The 27,975-nt window shown below is 34.3% G+C and overlaps 3 protein-coding genes and 1 long non-coding RNA gene across 5 annotated transcripts; 2 read left to right on the top strand and 2 right to left on the bottom strand.

Moving 5' to 3' along the window:
* Nucleotides 1–6,301, top strand: LOC133691569 (uncharacterized). Its single transcript, XM_062112127.1, has 10 exons — nucleotides 1–294; nucleotides 1,324–1,659; nucleotides 1,900–1,972; nucleotides 2,125–2,237; nucleotides 2,662–2,746; nucleotides 2,925–2,997; nucleotides 3,940–3,995; nucleotides 5,214–5,279; nucleotides 5,787–5,852; nucleotides 5,923–6,301. Exons 1-10 carry the CDS (start codon nucleotides 134–136, stop codon nucleotides 6,001–6,003), a joined length of 1,110 nt encoding a protein of 369 aa, XP_061968111.1. The 5' UTR covers nucleotides 1–133; the 3' UTR covers nucleotides 6,004–6,301.
* A 1,050-nt stretch (nucleotides 6,302–7,351) lies between these two features.
* LOC133691404 (probable LRR receptor-like serine/threonine-protein kinase At5g48740) lies at nucleotides 7,352–12,281 on the bottom strand. Of its 2 annotated transcripts, XM_062111894.1 has the most exons (16): nucleotides 12,112–12,277; nucleotides 11,453–12,011; nucleotides 10,897–11,348; nucleotides 10,687–10,804; nucleotides 10,517–10,585; nucleotides 10,366–10,434; nucleotides 10,214–10,282; nucleotides 10,030–10,101; nucleotides 9,847–9,915; nucleotides 9,537–9,772; nucleotides 9,253–9,455; nucleotides 8,811–8,937; nucleotides 8,638–8,706; nucleotides 8,209–8,398; nucleotides 7,997–8,129; nucleotides 7,352–7,827 (listed from the first exon to the last, which is right to left on the bottom strand). In XM_062111894.1, the coding sequence occupies exons 1-16, from the start codon at nucleotides 12,227–12,229 to the stop codon at nucleotides 7,615–7,617; spliced, it is 2,766 nt and encodes a 921-aa protein (XP_061967878.1). In that variant the 5' UTR covers nucleotides 12,230–12,277; the 3' UTR covers nucleotides 7,352–7,614. The 2 variants fall into 2 exon arrangements, with proteins under 2 accessions (XP_061967878.1, XP_061967879.1); XM_062111895.1 differs by lacking the exons at nucleotides 7,352–7,827; nucleotides 7,997–8,129 and having other exon boundaries at nucleotides 8,212–8,442; nucleotides 12,112–12,281.
* A 5,954-nt stretch (nucleotides 12,282–18,235) lies between these two features.
* LOC133690756 (uncharacterized) lies at nucleotides 18,236–19,002 on the top strand. The gene is made up of 2 exons (XR_009841499.1): nucleotides 18,236–18,381; nucleotides 18,613–19,002. It is a non-coding gene; the product is annotated as an uncharacterized LOC133690756 (long non-coding RNA).
* Nucleotides 19,003–20,152: 1,150 nt separating this feature from the next.
* On the bottom strand, nucleotides 20,153–21,901 carry LOC133690755 (large ribosomal subunit protein uL13w-like). Its single transcript, XM_062111022.1, has 4 exons — nucleotides 21,525–21,901; nucleotides 21,169–21,285; nucleotides 20,974–21,061; nucleotides 20,153–20,473 (listed from the first exon to the last, which is right to left on the bottom strand). The coding sequence occupies exons 1-4, from the start codon at nucleotides 21,794–21,796 to the stop codon at nucleotides 20,330–20,332; spliced, it is 621 nt and encodes a 206-aa protein (XP_061967006.1). The 5' UTR covers nucleotides 21,797–21,901; the 3' UTR covers nucleotides 20,153–20,329.
* Nucleotides 21,902–27,975: the final 6,074 nt, after the last annotated feature.

Here is a 27,975-nt window from a genome sequence, read left to right as displayed (position 1 = left end):
CTCAGCCATTCATACATGGCCTCATTGGACCCAAAAACTTCCTCATATCCCCCCAAAGCCCCGTCCATACTGATCTCCAACTCGGCTAGTAAGAGGCAGCAGCAGCTGCCATTTGTCTTGGCTCTACGGAAAGATGGCATTGATGTCAGTTTTAACACACGGGTCATCCTTAAACCTCCCTAAACCTGCTCCCAGATGCTTCAGTCCAAGTCGACGAGCACGAGCTCTAGTACTGAACCACTCAAGGTCTGGTCACAAAGTTTTCTTTTGTAACAGGGGACCCTCAGCTTTCAGGTAACTTCCATCTGCTTCTTTCTCGCTACTTGTTCTTGGCTTTTGCTCAACAAAGAAAATAGGAAGCTTTGGTTTCAATGGCTGCTTTCTTTAGCATCCTTTAATGATTAAGTTGCTTCTCAATGTAATGTTCATCACTAAGTTTCCAAGCTAACTGGTTTTTCTTCTCTGGTTCAACCACGTGGACTATAATTTGATCATTTCCAAAAGTTTTGATTTCTGGTTCAGATTACTTTTTGTCTAATGATAAAGGGTTTATTTTTTCAAAAAAAAAAGAGTGATTAATGTACTGGATAACAATAAAATCAGACATGTATAGTTAACTGCATTGTGTTGTGCATGGATTATTCTTTATCGGGCACTAAGATGTCCTAACACTCTGTTTGTTAGGAGGGATTGAGGGAACGGTGGATGAGAGGGGAGGGATTGAGTGTTCTTCGTTTGGTGAGAAGGATAAGCACCCAAAGAAGGAAAGGAGGGATCCCTCCTCCAATCCTTCCAATATGGGATGATTGTCTCCTATCCTTCCATTTCTTTGTGATTTTCAATGATTTCGATTTTGATGGATTGGCTGTCATCCGTCCCTTATCTTTTAGTTAAATAAGTAGATGGATGGGAAGCCATCCACCCTTTCTCCTCACCGTCTTTCCACTTTATCCAATCCATGCTTCTCCGCAACCATCCTTCCTAACAAGTATAGCCTAAAGGTTGTTAATTTTGATAGGAAAATGAAATACATCTCACCAATCTGTGATGTCAACAAATTTGCAAACATTTATTAATCCAGAAATGTGGTACTTCGATGTAAAAAATCGCAAACATTGTTGTCTCTGACGCTGATTGGAGGCAGTAACTATCCCTGTCTGACAAATCCAACTTTTAACAATGGTGAAAAAAGAATGAAAAGAGAAAACCTTTCTCATTAAAATGCTGTCCCTTTTGGTTCATTTCCTGCTCCAGCACTTGGTCATCGTTGTTCAATTACAGCTTGGTGCTTAATTATGATTTGCCGTGCATCTCTTGTCATAGGATTAGAAGATTTCAGAGTAAAGATTCGAGAAATTATGAGGCAGCAAAAGATACTCAAAGTGACCTGGATTTACCTTCTGATGAGGCAGTTGTAAATCAAAAAAATGAACCCACTTCTACGGGAAGTTCATTTCTCTTGATATTAGCAATCGTGTTGGGTGTCGCTGCAATTTTTACAATCATGTCAGTTGGCCTTAAGCAGTCTAGTACAGGATCTTTCTTTGGAGTTCAATTTCTGGCTGATGGTTCCCCCTCACCAGTCACGGCTGCATCCCCTATTGGTTTTACTTTCAAAGCTTTTGGATACAGAATCATTCTTCCTGAATATGCTCCAGGGTATGTCATCATTCTGTCACTACTATTTTGACTGCAGTTTGTCAGAATAAACTACACTCACATCGAATTCAATCATCTTCTTAACTTTTTTCCGTGGTCTGTACATATATCTTCACAGCATGCAAGTGCTTAGATCTTCTCATATTCATGCAAAAAGAGAGAACTAGACAGCATTGCATCCCTATGTGTATATTTCATCTGGCATTCTTCTTAAGAATATCCTAGAATGGCACATTGCAGATGCGTTTACTTTTGGTTGCTCATGGCTGCTGGTTGTGGACTTTTCATCAGTGAAGAGGCTTTAAATATATGGGTCTGTCCCATCTACTGGTACTTCTGTTTCGGTGACTCATTGCTTACTTAGATCTTTTGTATTTTTAGGATTTCAGTTCAGTACTGGTAGTCTTTTATAGTCCTATTTTTTTATTTATAGTTTTTCCAATCAGTTTCTTGCTTATGATTTAGGTAGGCATAACTTTGTCGCGGATGCTGTCTTTGGATGGCACATGGCAATCATTTGCTGGTTCTTTCTCCAGAAATGCTCCATATATTATATCAACGGTTCTATGGGTATACTGGTTAGTGGCATAACCACTTTGTTCTTTGGCACTTCACATGTCATTGTTATACAACCAGTTGTATATCAGAGACTACCATTTTGGATTTCCCTGTAGACATTTCTTTTATCTTGAACTGATATTTTCTGGATGCTAATGAAAGCTTACACTTTAATGCTCGCTAGAGGCATGACATAATTAGAGTACCTTGAGACTTAAATAACTTAAGCCTAATTTTCCAAGTGAGCTTTGGCTGTCAGTTTCCTCAATGTCTATGAATGATATTAGTAATTTTAAGTAGGAGCCTAAAACACACAAGTTAATAAGGTTTTTATGGTTGTTGATAAGTCATTCCTTGTTTCCTTTTGAACCTTCTCTGCTTTGAATTCCTAATATTTATATCAATAATTTCTTGGTAAATCTTTTGCCGGAACCTGATCTTCAGGGGGGTATGCATCAGTGATATGATACCGTTCTACCTGGGGAAGCTTTTCAAGCAAAGTGGTGCATCTGATGATGTTTGTTCAAAGGTATGCTGTTGTTGATTGCTATTTGTTTGTTAATGGACATGCATGCAAAAAAAATAAAAAATGCTTAGATACTCAAGTTAATCAGCACTAGGCCTATCTAATACATTTACAGCTACACAGTCTTCTATAACTGCAATATATGATCTGTGCATATATTTTACATCGATGGTGGCTATAGTTGGGCATCAGTGAAGAGAAGGTGTTGAGCATTACAAGTGTTGTGCAAAAATATGGCAATCTCGCAGGTGTTGGTAAGTTATATGAATTTGGTTACTGTTTTTCATCTGCATGTATTCTGAATCTTTTATTTTTCATATAAATGAATGGTCTTATCAGTTGACGGTTAATAAAGTATGTTAACTTGTGCAAATGCTCTCAATGTCAACAGATATGCGTTCTTTTATTCACTCTGCTCTTCATTTTTATGACATAATTTAGTTGGGTGTTAAATAATTTTCAAACACTTTAGCTTACTGCTGCCAATTGGGTGTTACACTGTGTTGGACTGCAACGCATGCATATGGATGGCAAGATTTGTGTAATATATGTTAAAAACCTGTTTGGTACTTTGTTGTTTTCTGTTTTCAGAATTTTGGAATAGGATTAAAAAAACAGAATTGAAGAATAGAGGTAGAAAAAACTAACAATTATGGACATCCAAAAGAGATGTTAGAACTTAGTATGTTCTATGAAAATCTGAAAACCATTTTTAAAAAATAGAAAATAAAAAAACTGAGAACAGCAAAATACAATGTACAGAAAATTTGATGTTGGCACTTTTTCAGAAGATAAGAGCATGTGACCGTGTGATGAGATCATCTTGCATTCTACCCCCCTGAAATTCTTTTATGGCGTCATGTACTTCATCTCAGTCATCAGCAACACGTTTCTTACCTGTTTGTTGTTTCTTCCACACATTTCCTCATGTTCCTAAGTCTGGAGACCTCTTTTTCCTCTGAACTTCAATACCGTATGCCGCCTGACATGCTTTCAATATACAAGCTTTAAAAGGCTCACTGGTTGTACTCTTTAATCTTATGTAATTTGCTAAAGATAGATGCAATTGCTGGCTCATCTTGGTAATGGTAAGCATATTTACTTGATTTCTTCAATTTTATCATGTTTGCATGAGTTGCTGTGCATGCTTTAAATTGAATCACCTTTTCTGATGCTTCTGGCATTATGATCTGCAGTTGAGCGGTTTTCTCTTGGAGCGCGAAATCCCACAGCTTTCTTGGCGGGGACAATGGTGAGTCATAGTCACTTGCATGTTAACTGCACAACTTGAAATTTATTTTCATTTTTGTTTCATGGGTACTATTTTATATACACCAGCACTACCAAGCTTTAGTTCAGCTCATTTTAGGTATTTTGTCGACTTCACTGCAGTCTTCATTAATGAATTCAATCCATGCTGCTTTCTGATCTGTTAGCAACAGTGAACTTGTTGAGAGGATTGACATTCCTTTTTAAGCCAACTGCTTAGTGGCTCTAAAAGCAGATTTGATGACCGGTGAACTTAAGACAATTTCCTTTTGTTTTTGTTTCTCAAAACCTGAAGTGTACGTAAAGTGCCAATCTCAGACTTGATATGAAAAGCATTAGACATACCTGCACATTTAATGTAGTAAACAGCAGTTCAGATGAATTGAAAAGGGAACAGATTCTTAGTGCACCGAGCAACCTTAGGTACTATTGTGGACTGCTTGTTACTTGGATACTTGAGAAAATTTCTTGGATGTGCCATATTCACATGCTATTTTTATTCCTTGGAAATACTTTGCACCCGTTGCTATCACACAAGTTATAAGGTTCACACAATCCTACCCGTGTTAGAAATTGAATCAAGTTTCTGGATACTAATAAACCCTCTCTTATTGCTCTGATATCTGAGAATCTTGCTAACTTGTGTTAGCATTTACCATCTTGTTTACACGGATATGGATCAAGAAATTACTGCCTAGAGCAATGGCAATGGTCTTTTATAAGAGGGGACTATAGTAAATATGAAGGCAGTATAATAAAGTTAAACGCTGTCATCCTTCCCTTTATTTGAACACAACTTGATATTGCGTTCAGCGAAAAAAATGTCTGTCAAAATGCCCCGTAGTAAAAACTAATGAAGTGCATGTATTCTCTTCCTTAGAGCTGGAGCTTGAGTGTAGGATTTAATTCAGTTTTGTTCTTTGGGTTGTGGAAACGAACAATCGAACAAAGAAAATCAACTGAAGTTTAGAAACTAATATTATAAATTAACAGAAGAACTTGAGTGTGAAAAACAATTTAGTTATAACCGAATATGTGGTGAAGATATTTACTGTTGATCACGATAATTCATATGCTGCATGATTATGTTAGCATAACTGTTCTTTATAACTATCCAAATGAGGTTTATATATCATATATCTTTTTCGGCTTCTTATTGTTATGAGTTTTCTCTGTTATTGTGATTCGCTATCAAATACAGGGTGTATCTCCAGAGTGCTTTTTTACTGGAGTTTGTTGTGGTGGCTTGATCACACTTCCACTTCAGGTGAATCTAGTATATCCACATATTTTCATGCATGAATGTATTATATGACCTTCAAATGTGTTCTGTGTCTAAATGACCTTCCAAACATTATTATTATTCAGCACCTGCTAGATGTATCTCATGTACTGTGTACCTTGAAATACAGAAAACTCCATTCCTGTGTACGATAGGGATGGTTCTATGTGTTAATATCCTGTTAATGATCAATAACTACAAAGGTATTAGTAACCATAGGAGTATGGCGGGCAGATTGACTTGCAGATCAGCTGTTTTGTCTTGCTTGTTTTCTGGCACTTGATTACTGTACTATAGATTTCTTGACTTTCAATAGTTGGAATTTCTCAACTAGTTATCAAAATCTCTGATGCATTTTTCCATCAATATTCTCCGCTTTGGGTGTTTATTTCCTTCTCAGTTATAAATTATGATGCCGATAGTCAGTAAGCTGGTAACATCTGGTTAGTTGGATTGCTAATTCTATCTGTTATCTTTGTTTTCTGAGCTCAGCTCGGGATTGGATTTCTATTGAGGGAGCGTCCCATGTTTGCCCTTGCCACGGTTGCAACAGTTGTGGTAAACAAAATACCTTCGTTTTAAGTTCTGATTTTGTACACACCTGTATCTGACATGCAACATCATGCAGGGAGTCTGGACTGTGTTTCCATATGTTACGGCTGCTTCAACAGCATTATTCTTTTACCTGAAACGTCGCTATTCTACATAGTTATGCTCAAATTGGTCTACCATATGGTTCCAAAGTTATGAAATGATAAAGCTATCATATTCTTATACCAGCACTGCTAATCATACCTGGATGGTTTGCAATTTTCTGTTGAAAACCATACTTAAGTTTTCCTTGTTATGCCTCTGCTATATTTATATTATACAAAACTATTTCCAGGATAGCTAATTTTAATTTCCTCTTGTAAGGGATTCTTCACTGCTTCTGTCACAATTTGGACTCACAGATCATTGTAAACAGTAGTCAATTCAAAAGAAATAATATTCATTGGTGGCCTTAAGTTGCACGCATTAAAGTATATTTAATCTACAGGCCTCTAGCAGATGAGTATGTCATTGCTTCTTAAACGCAATTTAATCAACTGGGCTGAGAGTAGTTGGTTTGGATATTCCTCTAAACCTCTTGCGGCAGCTTGTCCGCAAGAAAATGCATTAGAAAAACATATGCCACTTGCTGCAGCTTGTCTTGCATGGTTCTTCCATTATCGGTTCCCCAGCAACAATGAGATTGCTGTAATCTGAATCTGAACAAGGATGTTGGTCTTGGCTTAACTTTCTGTATTATTTCCCATATTTGCTTGAGGTACATGACTTGCTGGAAGACTATTAAATTTCATAGGCATAAAAAGAAGCTCTTTAGCAACTTTAGGGTTTATGTAATGGATGTCAAATACTTCTATCAACAACATTATAAAGGTATAAATTTATCAGCTGCCTTGAGATGAGTGCTCTTGCTCACTTTTGTTGCTCATAGAATTTAGAGGGGAGAACTCGATGTCCTTCCTCCAACACTCTCCCAAAAAAGCGAAAATTGAATTCGGTGTCTGGCTATTTCCTTTAGAATTTCTCATGATTTTTCCAGGACAATCTCGTGGCTTTCATTAGCATGGCTATTTCATACAATATTGTAGTTTGTCTGTCTCCTTCGGAGGCATTATATTACTTTCTGTAAGTGTTTCATGATTGGATTGTGGCCTTCACTGGATAGTTTAGGTTTAAGTCATCCCCATGTTCTTTGCTTTACATTCATCTCGTCATCTGCATGCATACAGCATACTCCAGAGTATTCAGTCATGTAGCTTTAAATAAGGCAATGATGTTCCAGGTATCAGCTATGGTTTCTTTTCCAATTACTCTAGAGTAGATGCAGCAGATTGTTTGCAGAGAACTACTTGATTGGAATGACCAGAAGAGTTGCGTATCCATCATCGGTAGCCAATTATTCTTTGCATCACCATGGCTGAACGATGAGAAAAGAAAAATGAAGGAAAAATAATGTTTGGGCAATTAGTAGTGAGAACACTATGGAAAGTGGAAATATGTGGCCTCTGTTGAGCAATCAGCTTGGCAAGTTTTCCATATAGGAGAGAATCTATTTCTTGCTATACATTGCATAGATACAGGTAAATTTATTAATACAAGAATTCTCCCAGAAAAACCTTCTGTTGAACAACTTAATCAAATATCATCCACAGCAACTCTTTTTAATAATATATGGACCTATATTCTGCAAAAAGCACCTATTTACCTTCATCGTATCACAAGCATTGATAGATTTGATAAATATATTGTATTGCCTCAACTAGAAACCAATTTACATGTCAAAAGACGCAAGGAAGGAGAGCTGGATGCTGTAGGCTTCTTTCAGCTCTGCCAATACCTCTGCAATGGTTGGCCTCTGCGAGGCATCTCTCTCTACAGACCTTACAGCTACTATAGCTGCCTTTCTCATGCTTTCCACATCAAAAGTTCCCTTTAAGTTTTCATCCACTATTTCAAATGCTCCTGCCTGCAAGTAGGGCTTCGCCTGCAGTTCATATTGCAATGAGAAACTGCTCACGGTAATTAGACTTCAAGGGTACAAAGGATGATTGAAGGTAAATGTCAGCGTTCAAAATTCCTAGACAAGATGTTAATAAACGTTTCCATTGTGGTATTTACTATATAGACAATAGAAGAGGAGGAGTTTTGGTTACCCATAACACCAAATTGAAGGAATCTGGAGTTCCAGAGCGACGCAATGGTTCTCGCCCACAGATGAGTTCTAGAAGAACAACACCGAAGCTGTAGACGTCGCTTTTCTCTGTAAGCTGTTGGGTAGAATAATATCTGCACATGACATGAACAATTAGAATTAGTGAGTTTTTATCTATCAAGAATCAGCAGTTTACAATCACCAAGAACTTACTCGGGATCAAGATAGCCTGCAGTGCCCTTGACAACAGTGGTCACATGGGTAGCATCTGCCTGCATAACTTGCTTAGAAAGGCCAAAGTCACAGACCTTGGCATTCATCTCCTTGTCCAACAAAATATTGCTACACTTCACATCCCGGTGTATGATTCGTGGATCACTTGCATTGTGCAAATAGTCCAATCCTTCAGCATTAATAGCAATGAAACTCTGATGAAATTTGATCTTTCTGTAGTAATTACTATATGAGATGCCTAAAGACATTCAAACTGCAAATTTCACTGTATTTTCAGTACATTCAAGGGTCTAAAGCTGCACCTTTAGTATTACTTAATCTTTCACATAACTATGAGGAAACTCAAATGTCATGTTTTTCCCTGTGACTCTTGCTTGAAGGAGAAGCATAGACATTGAATAAACATACCTTTTGCAGCATCAACAGCAATTTTCAATCTACGAACCCAGCTTAAAGAAACTTTTTGGCTGTTTGGTCCTAGAAGGAAAGGAAATGGGTGAATTATAGGCACTGATAAGAATAAATAATGCAATAACATTTAACAGCAATTAAATAGAAAATCCCATCTCTTTATGGCATACCGTAAAGTTGATCAGCCAACGAGCCACCAGGCAGATACTCATACACTAGTATCTGCTGCTTTGATTCATGGCAAAATCCTTCCAAACAGACAAGATTCTGATGACGAACTTGTGACAAAAGATACACCTAACAAGCCAAGAAACGAGAAACAAGGTGACTGTAGACTCTTTGTTAATATAAATTTCCATGCATCATCCAACAGACAAAGGAAAGAGTGAGGGGAAATTGCTGAAGTGTTTCTGGCTATGAAACACGAGGGACTCCCTCTCAAGTCTGATATGATTTAATGTCTATTACTGAGAGACACAAAACCACAGCAGTATATTTCATTTCCTTGCTTCAAAACAATTCATCAATGAGAATGAGACTTTTACCATAAAAAACATGGAGGTGCTCAGGAACACAATAAGATGCTAGAGCAGAGAAGTTCAAGCAGTAAACCTCATTAATAAAAGAATCAGCTCCTAGTTGACTTTTATCGAATCGCACTTTCACTGCTACCAGTTTTCCATCTGATAGCTTTCCTAGATAAACAGATCCGAAGCTGCCACGACCGATAACCTCCTTAAAGTTATTTGTAGCTGCTTTTATTTCTTTGTAGGAAAAGATTCTTGCAGCATTCCAATTTCGCATATCCACTGCCCCTGAGCATTGGAAGTAGATTCTCAATATAAGAATGATATTTAATGAACTTCCATATGATAGAGAAGTGAAGTTTTACTTACTTTCTGAATATGTGATTTCAGTTCTTTCTCTCCTCATGTACAATAATACTGAAAGAGAAATCACAATAAGAGCAAGTAAGGTTCCTCCAATGGCACCAAGCATGATTGCCATGTGAGTATTTTTGTCAGGCTTTTTCTTGGTAAAGATAGTAACTTGTGGAGTCTCAATAGATGGATTGGAGGAAACATCATTGCATGACAAGGTGGAGAAGGAAAGGCACAGATTCCCGGATGTCCTGCAAAACAAGTTGATGCATCAGCATGTTAAATACCACAGCAAGCAGGAAAAACAAGAACATCAATGCCATACCTGACTTCCAAACTTTCTCTGTTCAAAGATTGCGGGAGGGTACCTTGTAGTTTATTGTTTTCCAGGTTCCTGAACAGTGCAAGAAAGGAGTTTTTCTATCTAATGAATCCCATGGCTGTTTCAAATCTAGAAACTAATGCTTAGTTCATTGGAGATGAATTCGACCAGAATTGGCTTGCTTACAATAGGTGAAGGTCCTCCAACTCTCCCAGGTCATCAGGAACTATTCCATCTAAGCTGTTGTTTTGCAGGTCCCTTCATGTTCAGAAGTTACAGTGTTATTGATTAAGAATGAAACTGGGTGACAAACTGACATGAAATTTTAAGTTTTAATTCAATGCTACGCAGAGAGAAATTTGGAACTCACAGAATTTGAAGGCTAACCAAGTTCTCCAATTCAGCTCCAAAAGATGTTAGCTGATTGAAGCTCAGGTTCCTGGAAATTTCAGTGAAGAGACACATGTCAGGCTTTATAAAGAAACAAAACATGGGCTTCTCTTAATACGTAAGCATGCATACAGCTTCTCAAGATGCTGGAGGCTTCCTAAGTTCTGTATCTCTCCAGCAAGTGACGTGTTGTGCAAATCCCTGAAGCACGTTGCCAAGGAATGAGAAATGGAGTAAAAAGAAGTGAAATCAAATGAAAACAACAGGAAGAGTCAGGGTTTACAGTGTTTTAAGATCCAACAAGTCACCAAAAGTAGGACTAATTGACCTCAGATTTATGTCTGAAAGCTCCCTAAGAAAATCACAGAGAGATGGGAAATGGAGATGGCATGTGTTAATAGATCTCAAGGGGAAATTGAAATCGAATATAAATTGCTTTAAATAAGAACCCACAGTGATGTAACTATGCTTCCTTCGCATCCAATATGTTCCCACATTGTCGGCGAGCACGGATCATCCTCCCACCCGAGATCCAAGCCAGTAGACTGCTGAATGACCTGAAGTGCTGACACTGCAGCAGAATTCAACAACCACGAGAGAAAGAAGAGTCAATTCTATCCAAGTAACTGGGATCATTAAGCACGCATTTACAAGGAATGAGACCTGTAGTTGAGGATGATTCTAATGGAATATCAACAATCTCATACACCTCAATAGCATTGATTTGTGGATAGAAGCTGATGCTTTTCAGTGTGATATTCAAGTTCTCGATTCCTTTTTGAGTCAAGTGTAGAGCACTGGCTTCTGACATTTTGACATGATAATTTGACTGCACTACATCTCCATTAACCAAGACATCAAAAGATGGAGAGGCAGGAACAATTCCGGCAAAGTAGAGTATAATGTAGTAGTCCCCGAGTGCGTCAAGAGGAAGGTTATAAGTTAAGACATCTGTTCGCGCAAGAACTCTTGCAGTCTGAAGAACAGCAGGAGGAGGACTCTCAATGACACTTGACAAATTGAAGCCAAGTAAAAAATTGAATCCAGATGACACATGAAAGGGCGTGTAGCTTTGATCAGCATCCCAGATACGATCATAAGGATCCAAAGGGTACCTGTTTTACAGTCAAGAACAAAGAATCACAGACCTTGTAGTACAAAGCACTGAACATATTTATCAAGGAATGAGGAGAGGAGGATGGTATTGAAAGGTTGTTACCGCAAGGACTCATTATAACCACTATTGATGCGGTAAGCCTTCCTGAGAGACTTATTTGGGAAATCCCTCATGCCAGTATGGTAAGCTCCTCGAGGAAGTGGTCGAACTTCAAGTGATGAAATAACAGGAGATCCACCATGTGGGACAGAATGTAAACAAAAGGAAAGTGTATCTTTATAATTAACTGGCCAGACAAACTCTTCTATCCATGGATCATTACCAGTGAGGTTTACAGTACTGGTGATGGCAGTGCCAAGAGAAACAGAAAAGACCGGAGGTTTTCCAAGTCTGTCATAATTCTTGTACACAAATCGAGCTCTAACTAGAACCATGCTGGATGACACGTTCTTCTTCACTGGTAGTTTATAACACTTTGGACTTTTGTCATCTGGGAAAAACCTCAGTGGGGAATTGGAGGAGGATGTGCCCTCAATGTAATCAATGCTTGTTGTTTTGCCTGAGCTAATGTATGCACCATCTGAGACCCAGGAGATGTTGGATGCATCAACGTAACCCGTAGTTCCACCACAAGATAAGCTCAAGAAACCGAAACCTGTGTCTGCACATATAGATATTACTCAAGCAGATTTAATTTACGTAGAATCATCGTACTATATAAAACATTCGTAATTAGATGGCAATAAGACTGGCCACAATACCATCTTGGTTACAGAAACCAACAGTCCACAGGCTACACAACAGAACGAAGCCAAGCAAGAAGCACTTGAACGCCATAGAGCCAGACCTGGACCACTCAGTAGAACCAGGACAATACATAGATTTCAAGTCTTTTCTTGGCTACCCTTTTTTATCATAATCAAAAGACAAGCAAGAAAAAGAAAAGGGAGCATCTGTATATATATATACGTATGAAAGGATAGTGTAAAGGGGTTAGTTGAAGTGGGGGATTGTGTTTCATTAGTGGGGTGGCAAATTGATGGATTAAGGACTCATGATTATTGCTTGTTAAGGATGATGATCAGTCAGAAATTTGCTTTATGCTTCTTGTTTGGGGATCGATCTTTGTTTGGCTGGATCTAATTGCAAAGAGTTTTTCATCATAGAAACTATATTATTTTTAAAAACAAATACAAGGACCAAAAAAAGTTTCACATAAAAAAGCAATTTGTAAATAAAAATAAAATATATGGACTGGAATAATTTTCAGATATTATAAGAATTAATATGAAAATCCATCTGCCTATTACATTACATTATATTTTTCATTCCGCTAAACATTAAACTTTTTCCTCAAAAAATTTAGTGTATTTTGCATGGTTTTTAAACCCGGTCCGGTCCAAGGCCCGGGTTCCGGGTTTTGACTAGGTCACCGGGTCGGCCAGGTCAATCGCTATTTTTTTAAAAAAATCAAAATGACGTCATTTTAATATATAAAAATGTCAACGGGTTGCAACCGGGTTTTGCCGGGTCAACTGGGTTAACCTGCTGGGTCGGTCAGGTCACACCGGGTCATGACTTTTTCTATTTTTTCATCAACCCGGCCTGGTCGGGTTTGAAAACTATGGTATTTTGTCCTCACACATCCAACACCCCAAACACTACTAGAAAATCGATGAATACAAACGAAAACACCGATAAATTTTTTCCAACGATATTTTATGGTGATTTTTACGGACCAAATTTTTTTTTTCGCTAATTCAGTCGACAAAAACAATATGTCGTCGGTATATACCGAGGGAATCCCAGTCGGAATAGAAGGAATAAAAAAATCCAAACAGTTCGATGACGTGTGAGTTTTTATAGACGTCGTTATCGATGGAATTACAGTGAGATTCAAACAAGCAAACCGTACAGTGATATGTCACTTATACCGATAAAATTACCGGCAGAGTCGCCATCGGAATAATTCCATCAGTAAATTCATCGGTAATATTTAATATATGACTAGACGCTCGACCCTCCTCGCCTCTCTTATTTCTAATTCTTTCTTAAAAAACCTCTACAACAAAACAGCCCCCCTCCCACCTTCATCTCAACACAACTCATCATTCTGCAACTTTTCTAGTCTCAACAACACTTTGACAACATCCGTGTTCCGATTGAAATTTTATTGTGGATTTTTCATCTTAAGTAAGCAAATATACCTTTTTTTTTAATTTAAACATAATTTTAAAATGTTTTTTTAATTGCATATTTATGTAGTATATGTATTTTATTTGGGTGTTTACTTGTTTTATTGTTTTTTCTCAAACAAACTTGTTGTATGGATTTATGATTGTGAAGATGTTATAGTTTGTTTTAGATTTTGTAAATTGTTGAAACTTATGTCGAATTACTGACTTAGGTGTGTTATGATGAAATAAATAATGACTTATTTAACGGGTCCGTTTTATATTTTGTCAATTTTACTGCAGAGTTGTAATTTCTATAAATGTGTACAAATTTGTATGTATATAAATAATCGATAATGAATTAAGAAAAGTATTAAAGTAGGTTGAATAATCTTGAGCTAAACTAATATTTTTGCAAATTTATCTTGTTAACGTAGTTAATTAATACATGTTGTCATCATTATTTGATATACATTCGATAAAAGTGATGGATGATCGTTCATATAAGTATCGAGATTCACTCCAAGGATTGCGGGTGATGGATTATTGTAATGGGGTTCAGAGTTTTATTAATTACACAACATCTAATCCAAGAAATATTAATGGAGGCGGTATTTGGTATTCATGCAGAAGGTGTAAAAATAAAAAGTTTCTCAATCTAGATGTTGTAACAATATATCTTCTACAAAAAGGGTTAATGGAGGAATATGTGTTGGTATGCACATAGAGAACCATTTGTTCCTCACGAGACCAAGGTAGAAAGAATGGTTGGGTCAACTTCTAGTGCTAGCAACGTGCATGGAGTTGTAGATGACAACAGTAATCCTTATAGGACTATAGTTATGGATATGATGAGAATGAATCAGGGTCATGCCGATCAATTTCCAATCATAGATGAAGAACCTAATGCAGACACGACCAAGTTTTTTATCTTTTGAAAGATTCTAACGAACTATTATGAGTTGAATGATGCCAATTATGACAAAATTATCAAAAGGACGAGAAATATTTTACCTGAAGGGAACAAGCTGAAAGAAAACTTCTATATTGCTAAGTCCATAATGAAACTTGCCGGTCTAGGATACCAAAAAATTGACATGTATCCAAACTTTTGCATGATGTACTACCTTGAAAATGTTGAGCTGGCCGAGTGTAGGACATGTGACATTCTCATTATAAACTCAAAAGTGGTAGGGAAAGAACTCTTGTCACACATAAAAAACTTAGATGCTTCTCAATCACACCTAAACTACAAAGGTTATTCATGTCATCAAATACTATTGGGCACATGACATGACACCAATTACATAATGCGATGAATAAAGTAATGGTGCACCCTTCTGACAGTGAAGTATGAAAACACTTTAACAGTGTGCATCCTCACTTTTCAACTGAATCAAGGAACGTGCGCCTTGGGATATATACAAACGAATTAAATCCATTTGGATCATCTGCTGCTCTTTATTTTTGTTAGCCGATTATATTTATAGTTTATTGCTTGTCACCAGGGATGTGTATGAGGCCAAAGTTCATGTTTTTATCTACGGTCATACTCAGTCCTAATAGACCGGGGCGGAATATAGATGTTTGTCTTCAACGGTTGATTGACAAGTTGACGCAATTGTGGTCCTCCGGAACTTTAACTTATGATGTATCGATGAAACAGAATTTTCTTATGAAGACAGCTTTGATGTGGACTATCTATAATTTTTCAGCTTATAAAATGGTTTCTGGTTGGAGCACACATGAAAAACTAGCATATCCATATTGCATGAAAAATAACAAGGTATTCACGCTAACAAACGGCAGTAAAACATCTTTTTTTGACTGCCACCAGCGTTTCTTGCCAACGAATCACATGTATAGAAATAACTTTTTTATGAGCAGAGTTGAAAAGGATGTTGCACCCCGCATCTTTCAGGTGAAGAATTGTATAACGTAGTGTCAGAGTACAGTGACATTGTGTTTGGTTTCCAATCTGATAAGCAGAAAGTTCTTAGTTTTGGTTTGACCCACAATTGGATAAAGCAAAGTATTTTCTGGGAGCTTTCTTATTGGAAGACAAATCTCCTCCACCATAACCTTGACATCATGCACATAGAAAAGAACGTGTTTGAGAACATTTTCAACATAGTCATGGACTTGAAGGGGAAAACAAAGGACAATATCAAGGCTATAAAGGATATAATGTTATTTTATCACCGTAAAACTATGGATTTAGTTTATGATAGGTCACAGGTCACAAAGCCCAAAGCAAGTTTTACCTTAGACAAGAATGCACAACTAATAGTCTACAAATGACTTAAGAGTCTGTGTTTTCTCGATGGACATGTCTCGAACATATCAAAGTTGGTTAATTTGGAAGATTGTAGATTGTATGAAATGAAGAGCCATGACTGCCATGTGTTTATGCAAACACTCATTCCATTAGTTTATCGAAATTTATTACCAAAGAAGATATAAGATGCACTCACAAAGATAGTCATTTTTTTAGAGATATATGCTACAATAAGTTGCAGACACAGTACATTGAGAGGCTTGAAACGAATATCGTCTAAACAATATGTAAACTTGAGATGATATTCCCTCCATCATTTTTTGACTCGATGGAGCATCTACCTATATATTTACCGTATAAGGCAAAAGTTAGAGACTCAGTCCAGTATAGATGAATGTATCCATTCGAGAGGTTAGAGATTACACATGCAATGTAATTAAAAATGTATTTTCATTGTTTTTTTTAATTGAAAACATTCGTTTAATTCCATACAGGTACTTGTTCAACCTTAAGAAAAAAAGGTTGAAAACAAAACGCGTTTTGAGGCTTCAATATGTGAGGCCTATATTGTTGAAGAGATCTCAACATTTATCTCATATAATTTCGAGCCTCAATTGAGAACAAGAATCAATTGTGTTTCAAGGCATGACGATGGTGGTGAAGTGTCTTTGAGTGGAAACTTGTCAATATTCTCCAGTCCTGAACGACCCATACCAAAAATGTTGTCAGAAAAAAATATTTATCTTAAATAAAATTCAAATAAGCACATAATTATGTGTTATTTAACTGCGATGAACCGAAACCTTTTATTCAATAAGTACACTTAAGGGTGAACAAAAAAACTGAAAAACTGATTAAACCAAGAAAACCGGAAAAAAAATAATCGAAAAAACCGAACTGTAAAAAAACCCGATTAAATCGATTATAATATTTAAAAAACCGACCGGTTCGATTAGGTTTCATAAGTTTGAAACCGAACTAAAATTAATAACCGAGCCAAACCGAAACCAAACCCATTAGAAATTACAAAAAAAAAACCCAAAAAACAATATAGTTTTTGGTTTTTAATATAAAATAACCGAACCGAACCAAAACCAATCGATTGGGTCTTGATTTTTTTTCTAAACTAACCAAACTAAACCGAAACTAGTCGGTTTGAACTGGTTTCGGTTTGGTTTTGGTTTTTTTAAAATGATTTGGTTTTTTAGGTAAAAATCAAATCGAAAATGATCACCCCTAAGTACATTACTTAAAATTTGTTATTAATGGACTATTTATCTCTTGTAATATCACAAGCTCATACATTGTTGAATACCTCGTAGACAACATCATCAATATTTACTGTCTAAAAACTCACAACTGACCGAATTCCAAATCTTTCAATTACAAGATGAACAATTTGTCACGTTTAAAACACATGTAAGTATTATCACAAACTTATTATCTATCGGGATACTTAATTTTGTTTCACATTTCTCGTTCATTGTTGTACTTTACAGAGAGTTGGAATAAAATTACTCCAAATGCCACTATAAATCACCAACGGAATAATTCCATCAACATAGTAGGTAATTTTTTTACGCGCATTGTCCGTCTGTAAAGCCATCAGGTTTTTTTTACCGATGGATTTGCCGACAGACCTGAAATTACCGATGAGGTTTTTTTCAATGACCATATTTCATTCATGAATCCGTCAATAAAATACATACTAATGGAATGGTAGAGTAAATACCAACAGAATATTTCGTCAGTAAAATTGTTAAATGTAGTAGTGAAAAGAGAGAATTTAGGTGAAACATTGTTTAAAAAAATGAAGAAATTTTTTTTTAAAAAAAAACTATATAGTATATTCATACTTACACATGATTTTTTTATCATGTTATGAAAATAAGTGTTAATCAAAGAGGTTGATTTGATGATTAAGAATATATATTATTTTCTATAACTTTTTTAATTCAAACTTTAGGTCTAGAATCTAAGAAAATGTATCAAATTTGTCTAAATACATCAAGTTCATATTAAGGATATGTCTTTAAGATTATTTAAAAAGATGATCCATGCACAGTTTATTTTTAGGATGTAACCTATAGTTGCATTCTGAAAAACATCTTGTTTTAATACTTTTAATGAGATATTTTTAATTAACGAGGTGTAATCGTAAAATAAATCTAGCTAATCTAATAAAAGGTGTGTTAGTTTTTAATTAACACATAAGTTGATCCCAAAAAGAATTTGTTTCATTAATAAATAAATTCAAACTTATTGGATGAAAAAGGAGTATTAGGGTAATCTGCTAGATTATTAGAATTTTCATACTAGTGAATCGATGATGCCTAGGATGCTTCTTGTACCCGCATCATGCAGAATTCCCACTATAATTTGCAATGATCTCTTTCTTAACTTGTACTCTCACTCTAAATCATGCTCGTATCTTTCTCTACAAGGAAAGATACCTCCCAGTTCCACTAAACCCAAAAGCCCGAAATCAATAATTTTGCTAGCTCGAGAAAGTTGAAGACCAGCCAATCTCGTTCTTCTCTCGACAAGGAAGTTTCTTGGGATAAGAATGATGCTACTTGGTATGAACTTGACTCGCTGGACACATTTTTCCCCTTATTTAACCAATATCTGTTCTCTTTTTTTCTTTTTTCACCCAACTTTAAGTGTAGATTACGAGTTCTTACTCTGTTTAAAATAAGATTTGATTGGTAAACTTCAATTCAATGTTTGATAGCATTTGGTTATTATCTCACGACGAAAATGAAATGTTTTGGTAAAAAGAAAGATAATAATGGTTTTCTATTGACCAGTGTACGGGTCATCGATTCGACTTGCCGGGCCGGGCTAACTCTTATAACACTGGTCTGATGGTTAAGTTGATTGTTAAAAGAATGGAAGCTGGTGTTGGTGATAAACAAACGTGGGTATGCTGCAAGAGACGAAAGGTGCCAAGAAGTGGAAACAGCTGGCAATTACAATATTCATGGAGAAATGGGAGGAAAGAATTTCTAACTGCTCTCGGAACTCTCCAGCTTCAGCACCTTGAAACTTGGCAGGTGTAGCTGTAGGTATATAGTTGTGAGGCATGTAATCAGCAAGCTTGGAGGCAATAATTTATAGGCAAACAAATATCAGTAGGTAAGTAGAGTGAAAGAAAATTTTATTTTAGTGCAATTCTATACAAAAGAAATTTAGGAAAATGTCAGAAGTCATTAACGAAAGTGCAAATGAAGATGGGTGCATTTCATCCTCCAAAACCAACCCTACGAAAATTTTCGTTTGGCCTTTCCCCGTAGAATGCAAACATCTTGAATCTCGACAATTTGTGATAGCATGTGTACATTTTTCCTTTCGTCAACTATAAAATTTCTGTCATGAACCGAACCAACACTCGATCCAGAAATTAACTTGGTTCAAAGTTTAGATTGCAGGTTGGTTAATCCAAATCAGCCTAAACTTTGTTAAAAAAAATCAGGTTTTTCACCCGGATTAACCCACCAAACTGAGTTACGACACTGCTTCAGTCATCCCCACGCAGCCCAAGCACTGAGCATGCAGGTTATGCTATTGCCTACAATGTTACCTTTTTACTGCTTCACTAAAACTAGCTGCGGACTAATTCTGTTTCAGCTTGGGGGTGAAAATGAATACCTAGAGACTTCATTTCCATAATCTGAATCCCACCTGCGTCATGAAGAAGAACATCTCCTGGAGAAGCGCGTTTGAAAGAAGGCCATGTTTTCCTTGATCGTGAAAATTTGTATGCAATTCCCAGATATTTAACTGTAAACAAACTCGACTCGAACCATGCAGACAATTGTGCCGGTGTTGCAGCACCATAAAAGCTCCAAAAACTTAAAGCGCCAAATTTCTTTTCCATCAAGAACATACAACTTGATTGGAATCAAATGCTATTTCTTTGTCTTTGAACAAATAAAACTAAAAACCGCAAACATTTCCAGTGAGAATTAACGCTTCCAGCACAAAAACCAACCTACATATGCAGGCACAAGGTTTCGAAACCAACTAGTAGAACAGCAGCTGAAAATCATCTGCCACATTGTAGGAAAAGGTCAAGCTGCACTGTCATTACATTGTAGGAAAAGGTCAAGCTGCACTGTCATTACATTGTAGGAAAAGGACAAGCTGCACTGTCATTCACACCATTGAAGAAAGGAACTAGCGCTTGGAACCCAAACCCATTCACGCTGCACAATAACTCAGACAGTGTGCCACAACAACGGGTCCAATTACTCGTGTCCAACATGATGCATTCATTCTGACATATCTTAAGCTATGATTTGACAACAAGAAATGTGCTTGTAAATTAAAAGGCCTGGGACATCGAGATCCAATGGCAAACAAAGGAATTTGAAATTATCTAAATCATTCAACATCTTAATGAGTAGAAACTAAATAACCACTCGAGTTTAAACAGATTCAAGCTTTTTAAACAAAAAATAACACTCTGGGATCCATAAAAACAGAATCCCCAACAAAATTGTGAACTAGCTAGAGCCTTGGAATTCAGTACTTAACAGGTGCAAGGATATCTACTTGGGGACCAAGTTTTTCTTCTGCAGTTACCTCTGCCTTTGCCCTGAGTTTGTTGAGCTGTTTCTTCCTTTCATATCTAACCTGGGACCTCTCCTTCCTCTTCTCCTCCAGCTCCTGTTGAGCGATCAGATAAAGAGAATTACTCATCAAATTTCATACGCTATTCAAGAGTTTCACAAGGAACTTCAACAAGAAAAAACATGAAGACATTCAATTAACTAAAGAAAATGCATAGCTTGCAACATGGCAAGGTAACAACTAGCAAACACCACATTGCTATTTCCTAACAAAACAGTACAGCAACTGTTAACTTATCGAATTCAGACACTCATTACACACCCATGACACAAATTAGAACAGACTAGTAAATATTCATTAATAACAAAGCCCAATCCACTTTAAATAATCTCTCGTGAACCAGAGCTGAGAATTTAAGAGATTTTGCAGTTTGTTCTTTTTATAGCATGTGTGCTTTGAATTAAATAAACTGGTATAATTAAATACAATAAGCCATGAAGCAAATTCAGTGTTTTGAATAGGGAAAATAAGTATAATCCTAATTCATTCAACAATAAGATCATGGTTAGACAATCTAAGGAGAAGCTAAAACTTACCCTGATGGTGTCATAGTGGTTCCATCCAACCTCAGATGACAGTTTGCCCAACAAGCAATACTTGTGACCCTTCTGAAGCCTCAACACCCTAATTTTCAAAAACAAAACATAGAGCAATCATATCAAATAATTCTATATAAAACACTTAAGTCTCAATACATCCAAAGAGTCATACTAAGCTAAGAAAAAACTCACTTAAGAGCATCAGGGATAACCATCCTCTTCTTCTTGTCATATGGAGGTGGGATTCCCTCATAAGCCTTCAATCTTGCAAGTGCTGCTTCCCCTTTCTTAGTCTTGTGTGGTATCATTCTGTCAAAATACCAAAAGAAAGAAAAATAAAATTTTAACATCGAAACACTCAAAAACAGCTAAAACAACCTAAGCCCACATTCTTAAACACCAGAATACTCATTGAAACATCAGCTAGACAAGCCATTTCCAACAAAACAAACATATCCGAGGATATATATATATATATATATATATATATATATATATATATGAAAACAGAGTCAAATGGGGAGAGAAAAACATGAAAAGAAACGGACCCACGAACGGTGCGCCAGAAGATCTTAGCAGGAGCGCGGAAGTGGATGGGACCATGAGAAGGCTTGGTGTTCATGCGCTTACGGAGAAACCTCAAGTACTTCATCTTCTGTCTCACAAGCCCACCGGACATACATATCTCCTCGCACCTAACAACCACAACTTTCTGGCCGTTCAGGAGCTCCTTGGCAATGATAGATGCCAAACGCCCAAGCATGTGGTGTCTCGCGTCCACCACTACCACCTTCGCGCAGACTCCTGATCCTGACACCATTTTTGCCGCGTCCTCCTCTCTCTCGAAGGGAGTTGATTTCGGTGGTGAAGGAGTATATAAGTGAGGGTGGCTAGGGTTTTTGAAGTTAGGGTTATCGAGTGAGTGTCAAGTGAGTTGTGTACGGTGAGCAGTTGTTAGTAGTAAACATGGGCCCGAAGTGGGAAAGCATGAGCTCGTTTAATTGAGCTGGGCCGTATCAAATGTATAATTGGGTTCAACAAGCCCAGAGCTTTGCTCGTTGGAGGAGGAGGTGAACTCACGAGCTACTAAAATCGGTTTTTTTTATTTAAAAAAAAAACTAGATTATTGGATGGTAAAAAACCGAATCCTAGAGGCATAGCTGTGAGAACTGAACTGTGCAATGTTCACTAACGTTATTCAAACTGTGTTTTGAAAAACAAATTAAAAAAATTGTTTAAATTTAATGTTATATTTTTTTTAATATGTTAATATTAAAAATAATTTTTTAAAATATATATGTTATTTTGATGTATTACTGAGTTAAAAATATTTTGAAATATAACTATTATCACACTTTCAAATATCTTCTTAAAAAAAATAAAAATTATTGGTTATTTAACTCACTCGTGTATCATCTAATCAATTATTTTTATTAAAACATTAATATTTTATTTTTTTTACAAGGCATTAACTCATTAAGGTTTTAATCAATTTAATTTAGACATTCAAATCAATAAAAACTTCGTTCATGTTAAGTTTTGTTAACTTGTTTAACTATACCTAAAATTGGATTGAAAAATCCTAAAATGATACAAACTATATATATATATATATATATATATATTATTTTTAATATTAGCATATTAAAACAATTTAAAAATATAAAAAAATTAAATTTAAATATATTTTTTATTTTTATTTTAAGCACAGTTTGAATTTGCACATGCATTATAATTATGTAGATAGTATGATAGATTTTTTTTTTTTTTTTTTTTTTGGTGCTTGGCTAGAATACATTGGCTAGAAACACCTTAGCTTTCGTATTTTAATACAAAATGCTTTATGATTTATTATACTTTTATCAATTTGGTCAATTGGTTGCTTCAGGCTAAATCATCACCTATCAATTAGTGGGTTTTAATTATCAATTTCCCGTATGTGAAGTCAAGAGAATAATTAAAAAAACAGAGAAGAACATGGATCCAATTTAAGAATACTTTGTTGCTGTCATGCTCAAATGATTTGAGCTTTGAATATAATTATTAAACCCGATATGCTTTCTTTAATTAACCCGGAAAAAAATATAACTTAAAATCAAATTTGGATTAGATTACAAGTTAAATCGGTTTTGGTAGTGGTATGATAAAATTTAATTTTAAAAATAACTAAAATAATGTTATATCAAATAAAAATTATAAACTTGAATTCAACCAGTAAATTTAGTTTTAAAAATAACTAAAATAATGTTATATCAAATAAAAATTATAAACTTGAATTCAACCAGTAAATTTAATTTTAAAAATAACTAAAATAATGTTATTTCAAATGAAAATTATAAACTTGAATTGGGTCAACCTAGAAACCCGATTATTTTTTCAAGTGGATCCTCAAGTCGGTCTAATTATTACGCCCTATGCTTTGAGAGACGATACGGTCCACTTGTTTGCTTGAATGAGCAAAGTTATTCAGCTATTAGCGTAGTATTTATTGGGTAATATTTTGGAAGATTTTTGTTTAATTTAAAATAATATTTTTAATATTTATTTTTTTATTTTATATATCATATATTAAAATCATCAAAAAAATATAAAAAATTAATTTAATATTTTTTAAATTAAAAACACTTTAAAAAAAAGTTAAACCACGTCACCAAACACATATTTACTCTGCAAAAGCCTAATTTTGCAACGATTTTGAAGGAGATTAGGATTATTAACTCTTAAGATTCAGTTATTTTTTTTAATTTTCTTGATTTAATCAGTAGTTTGTTTATTTTTATATAAAAATTCAATTATGCTGTCTCTTTGTCTCGGAAACCTATTACCTTAACAATTATTGTTCCATCGAAGACAGCAATTTAATTTTAATTAATCTTGTCTTGAACTTATAGCTGGAAAACCTAAAATTGTGCAATAGAATATGTGGTTGTTGTGTTAGCAGATCAAGTGTTCAACAATGGCGTGCTTGTATATATCATGCCAAACATGTCGCTAAACATGAATATCTCAAATTGCGTTCTGAAGACTGAAAATCTTTGAATCAACACGATTTCTTCTTCTTCTTTTTTTCTTTTTTTCTTTTTTTTTTTTAGGGATGAGGAAGTTCAGCTCTTCGACGCAGCCAATCTTGAAATTTTTCGTGATGCAGCATCTGTAATTATCAATACTACTTAGTATCTTGTTATATAAAGTATATATATATAAAAAAAGATAGAAATGTGTTCGTTCTAGAAAATAAAAATGAACACAAAAATATACAATTTTCTGAACGGTTTTGATTTTATATTTTCAAAATAAAAAATTAGAATATATATCTTCTTATTCATCTTATATGTTCTGAAACACTATTTTAAAAATAATAATAAACAAAGAGAAGAGAGAAACAAAAACAAATCACATCCAGTCATATAAAAAATAATAAAATGTTATCTTTTACATTTATTTCCTTTCCATATTTATCTCTCTTAATATAATAAATAATAATTATTATAATTTTAACATCATAAAATCTCACAAATTAGAGTAAATATTAAAATGCATGGGATATTAACCGTAGACATTAATAGTGCTTGCGCATACACAAATCATTGTGGATGGACTTGTTCATTTCTTGACAATTTAATTACTTTTGATTTCTTAGTCCATGGTGGAATTGGAAGAATAGGGACCAAAATAAAAAGAACATCAAACGTGGATGGCGTGTCATAAGTTTCAGGAAAGATACACTCTAGTCATCTAACTTTTAAAATAACAAAAATTATACGATTTTGATGTCTCAATTTTTTTTCAAATTCAATTATATGATAAAAAGTTTATTTTTATTACTTTTTAGTCCTTGATGGAGAAAGAGAAAAATATCACCGACACCAATTTAGGCCGCCAAAATAGTCAATGCTTGTGTAAAACGATTCTATTTTATGAGGGAATTTCGTATTAGATTTTTTTTACTTTTAAAATTTATGAAAAAATAGATTTGAATTTGGTTTGATTTTTTATTTCATGTTGATTTCGGTTTTTGAGACGGTTGTTTTGGCTTTTTAGGCCACGTATATGTTTATCACAGTTCCTAAGGAGTTTTTGGTAAAAACAAAAAAAAAGGATGGAAAAAGAGGTTTTGTTTGGGTCAAAAATAACTTAAGTCCTAATTTTTCATTCATCGTGGTGCCCATGATTTAGATAAATCACACAATACATCATCTAATTTTTTTAAAAAATAAAAATTGGAACATCAAACATATTATCCACTACAATTAAAAAAAAGAAAAAAAGAGGCGCGCGTACCTAATGAAATGGGTTAAGTGGGTTCACGAGTAAGTATTTATCATTATTTGTTAGTCCAACGATAAGAAGATTATGCTAAAAAAAATAAAACAATATAACAAGGAAGTGCTCTGTGTGCGCTTTAGAATAATGGTAACGGTTGTTAGTTGAGAGTTGAGAAATTAGCAACACCTTCGAGGCCGGTGAGTTGATGGGCAGACCAGAATTCAAGGCAAGCGTGATGCGTTTTCGTGATAGGTACGATGAAGGCCCGACCTTGACATTTCCCACCTCTTTTTTTCCTCAAACAACTATATTATACATCAAATATTATATATTTTTTTAATTCGATATCTTTGTGTATATATATATTTTTTTTAAGGATAAGTCTAGTCTTATTCAGAGTTTGTGGCTATCCTTCCCAATAAGTATGCTTCATGAAAATTAAACTTGTGATTTGATCCTTGCAGGGATATAACAATGTCTTAATCGCTGAATTTCCTCTTTAATTATCTCTATACTTTACTCATAACGAGAAATAAATAATGATGATGATAGCGATGAAGGTAGAAATATTAATTTTTATATTTAATTTAGCATTGAATGATATTAAAAATTAGTATGATATAGTTTTTTTTTACAAAAATAATGTTATGATTCTAATTTTAAAAATAAATATATAATTATTAAACTAAGCTTGATGAGCCTGTAAAGTTACAAAAAAAAAATTCAAAAAAATCTAATGCAAAATCTTCAAAGTTAAACCAAACATGTTGGTAGAAAGAAATGGTCTTGTAATGTTGATCATCAAGCTCGTAACAAATAATTAGACAATTAAGTTGTTAAATTAATAACTCACTCCCTCTGAAAATAATGTTCAAACAGATTCAGAGGTACTTACAATGTAATGAAGGTGAGTGCAATTTTTTTACAGGGCCTACTGAGTATTACGGTAAATTATTCTTAAAATAAAAAAAATAAAAGTAATATTTAAGGGTTTTTTATATTCTCAATCTGGTTAAGGAAAAAATTACATTTTAATAAATATAAAATATAATTAAAAAAATAATTGGTGTGTACAGTCATATGAGAGACATCTGTATTTTTTTGGACGTGGTATGTGACGCTTTTTAAAAGTCAAAAATTAGTTTATATCATGTTGTTGAAAGTTTCACGTCTTTTTCTTTTTTCTTAAGACAGCATGTCATTGTTTTAATTTCATCTTTCTATTTGATTAGTTGAAAATTAAGTTTTGTTATTTTTTCAAACATGATGATTCTAATCTAATAACCTAAGTCACTAGTTTGAAAAAACAATACAAATTGATATTATTTTTTTTGTACTTTAATTTTTTTTATAATTTCATCACTTTAAATTATTATTTTTAAAATAAGTTTTGTGATTTTATTTGTTTTTTATTAAATTATTTCAGTCTCATAACTTATATAATAAATTTAATATGTTAACTTAAATTAATTAATTTTTTTATATTTATTTTTTTTAAAAAAATAATCTCAAGGTTTCTTTAGACATCAATTTTTTTATTTTAAAAAAATCCAATCTCGAGATATAGTGCGGGTACACATCTAGTTTCCTTTTTAAATGAAAATCCTGTGAAAAGGAAGTGACGTGTGTCGCCCACCATTGTACTGAGATAAGTTGATTGAGACGTGGCTAGAACTGGAAAAGGTCAAGTTTGGTGGTGAAAAAAGACCCACCCCATAAACAAATTTATTTTTCAGAATTAATGGCATGCATATTCAGATATTCTCAATAATTCAATCACAGGTTAATACTCACGACGAATTAAAGGAGTAGTATATATTTTTTAAATTTTATATTGAGCTAAATAGTTATAAAGATATTTTTGAAGTATCTTTCCACTATTATTTTTTTAATAAAACATTTGTTTATTTCGAGTCTCTTTTTCCTGTCGTAAAGTTAGTATCTGTTTGTTAACATGATAGAAATTATGTTTGAAAATATTTTTTATTTAAAATTATATTAAAATAGTATTTTTTATTTTTAAAAAATTAAAATTTTTTAAAATATAATTCAATTATAATCTCAAATACAGCTTATTTTATCATAAAAAAGTGCATCTAATTACATGCATCTCAGACTAATAAAATTAAACTGGATGGTTTATTTGTTATTAAGTTGAGATAGATTTGAGTTCTAGTTCATGCATTTTATTTTATTTTTGCATATCTATTATATTTAACATGATTTAAAAAAGATGACAAATTTCTTGTTCATAAAAATATCTTGTCACAAAGCCCAAAATGTATTAATGTGACTCCCCTGGAGAATTGATGTAAAAAGAAATCGAGTTACTAGGTTAAAAGAAAATGACGTGTACCATTTAGACTTTTTATTACACTCCTTTCGTGAGCCACGTGCAAGTTTGAACCTTATCAAATCTTGTCTATAATGAAGTTTGACATGTTTTTTCTAATTCAAATCTTACAACTCTCCTGTCAATTTTAGTGTATAATACGATACCGTTTTATCTTTAAAAAAACTTCTTGAAGGTAACCTTAAAGATCTAGTTAGGTTAAAAAGTTTAGTTAGATTAATATTCTTTTTAGTTTTACTCAAAACTCAATTCGAGCTGGGTCACAAGATTAAATCGAATATCATTATCACTTTTAATAGGTTTTAAATTTGATATATTTTTTTATTGTTTACCTATTTCCATCTTTAAAATAACTTTTAAAAATAATAATTTATAGTTAT

This window comes from Populus nigra, chromosome 4 (assembly GCF_951802175.1).
Source record: "Populus nigra chromosome 4, ddPopNigr1.1, whole genome shotgun sequence".
Lineage (NCBI taxonomy): Eukaryota > Viridiplantae > Streptophyta > Magnoliopsida > Malpighiales > Salicaceae > Populus > Populus nigra.
The sequence above is the reverse complement of the archived record's forward strand: the minus strand, read 5'-3'. Positions and strand labels throughout refer to the sequence as shown.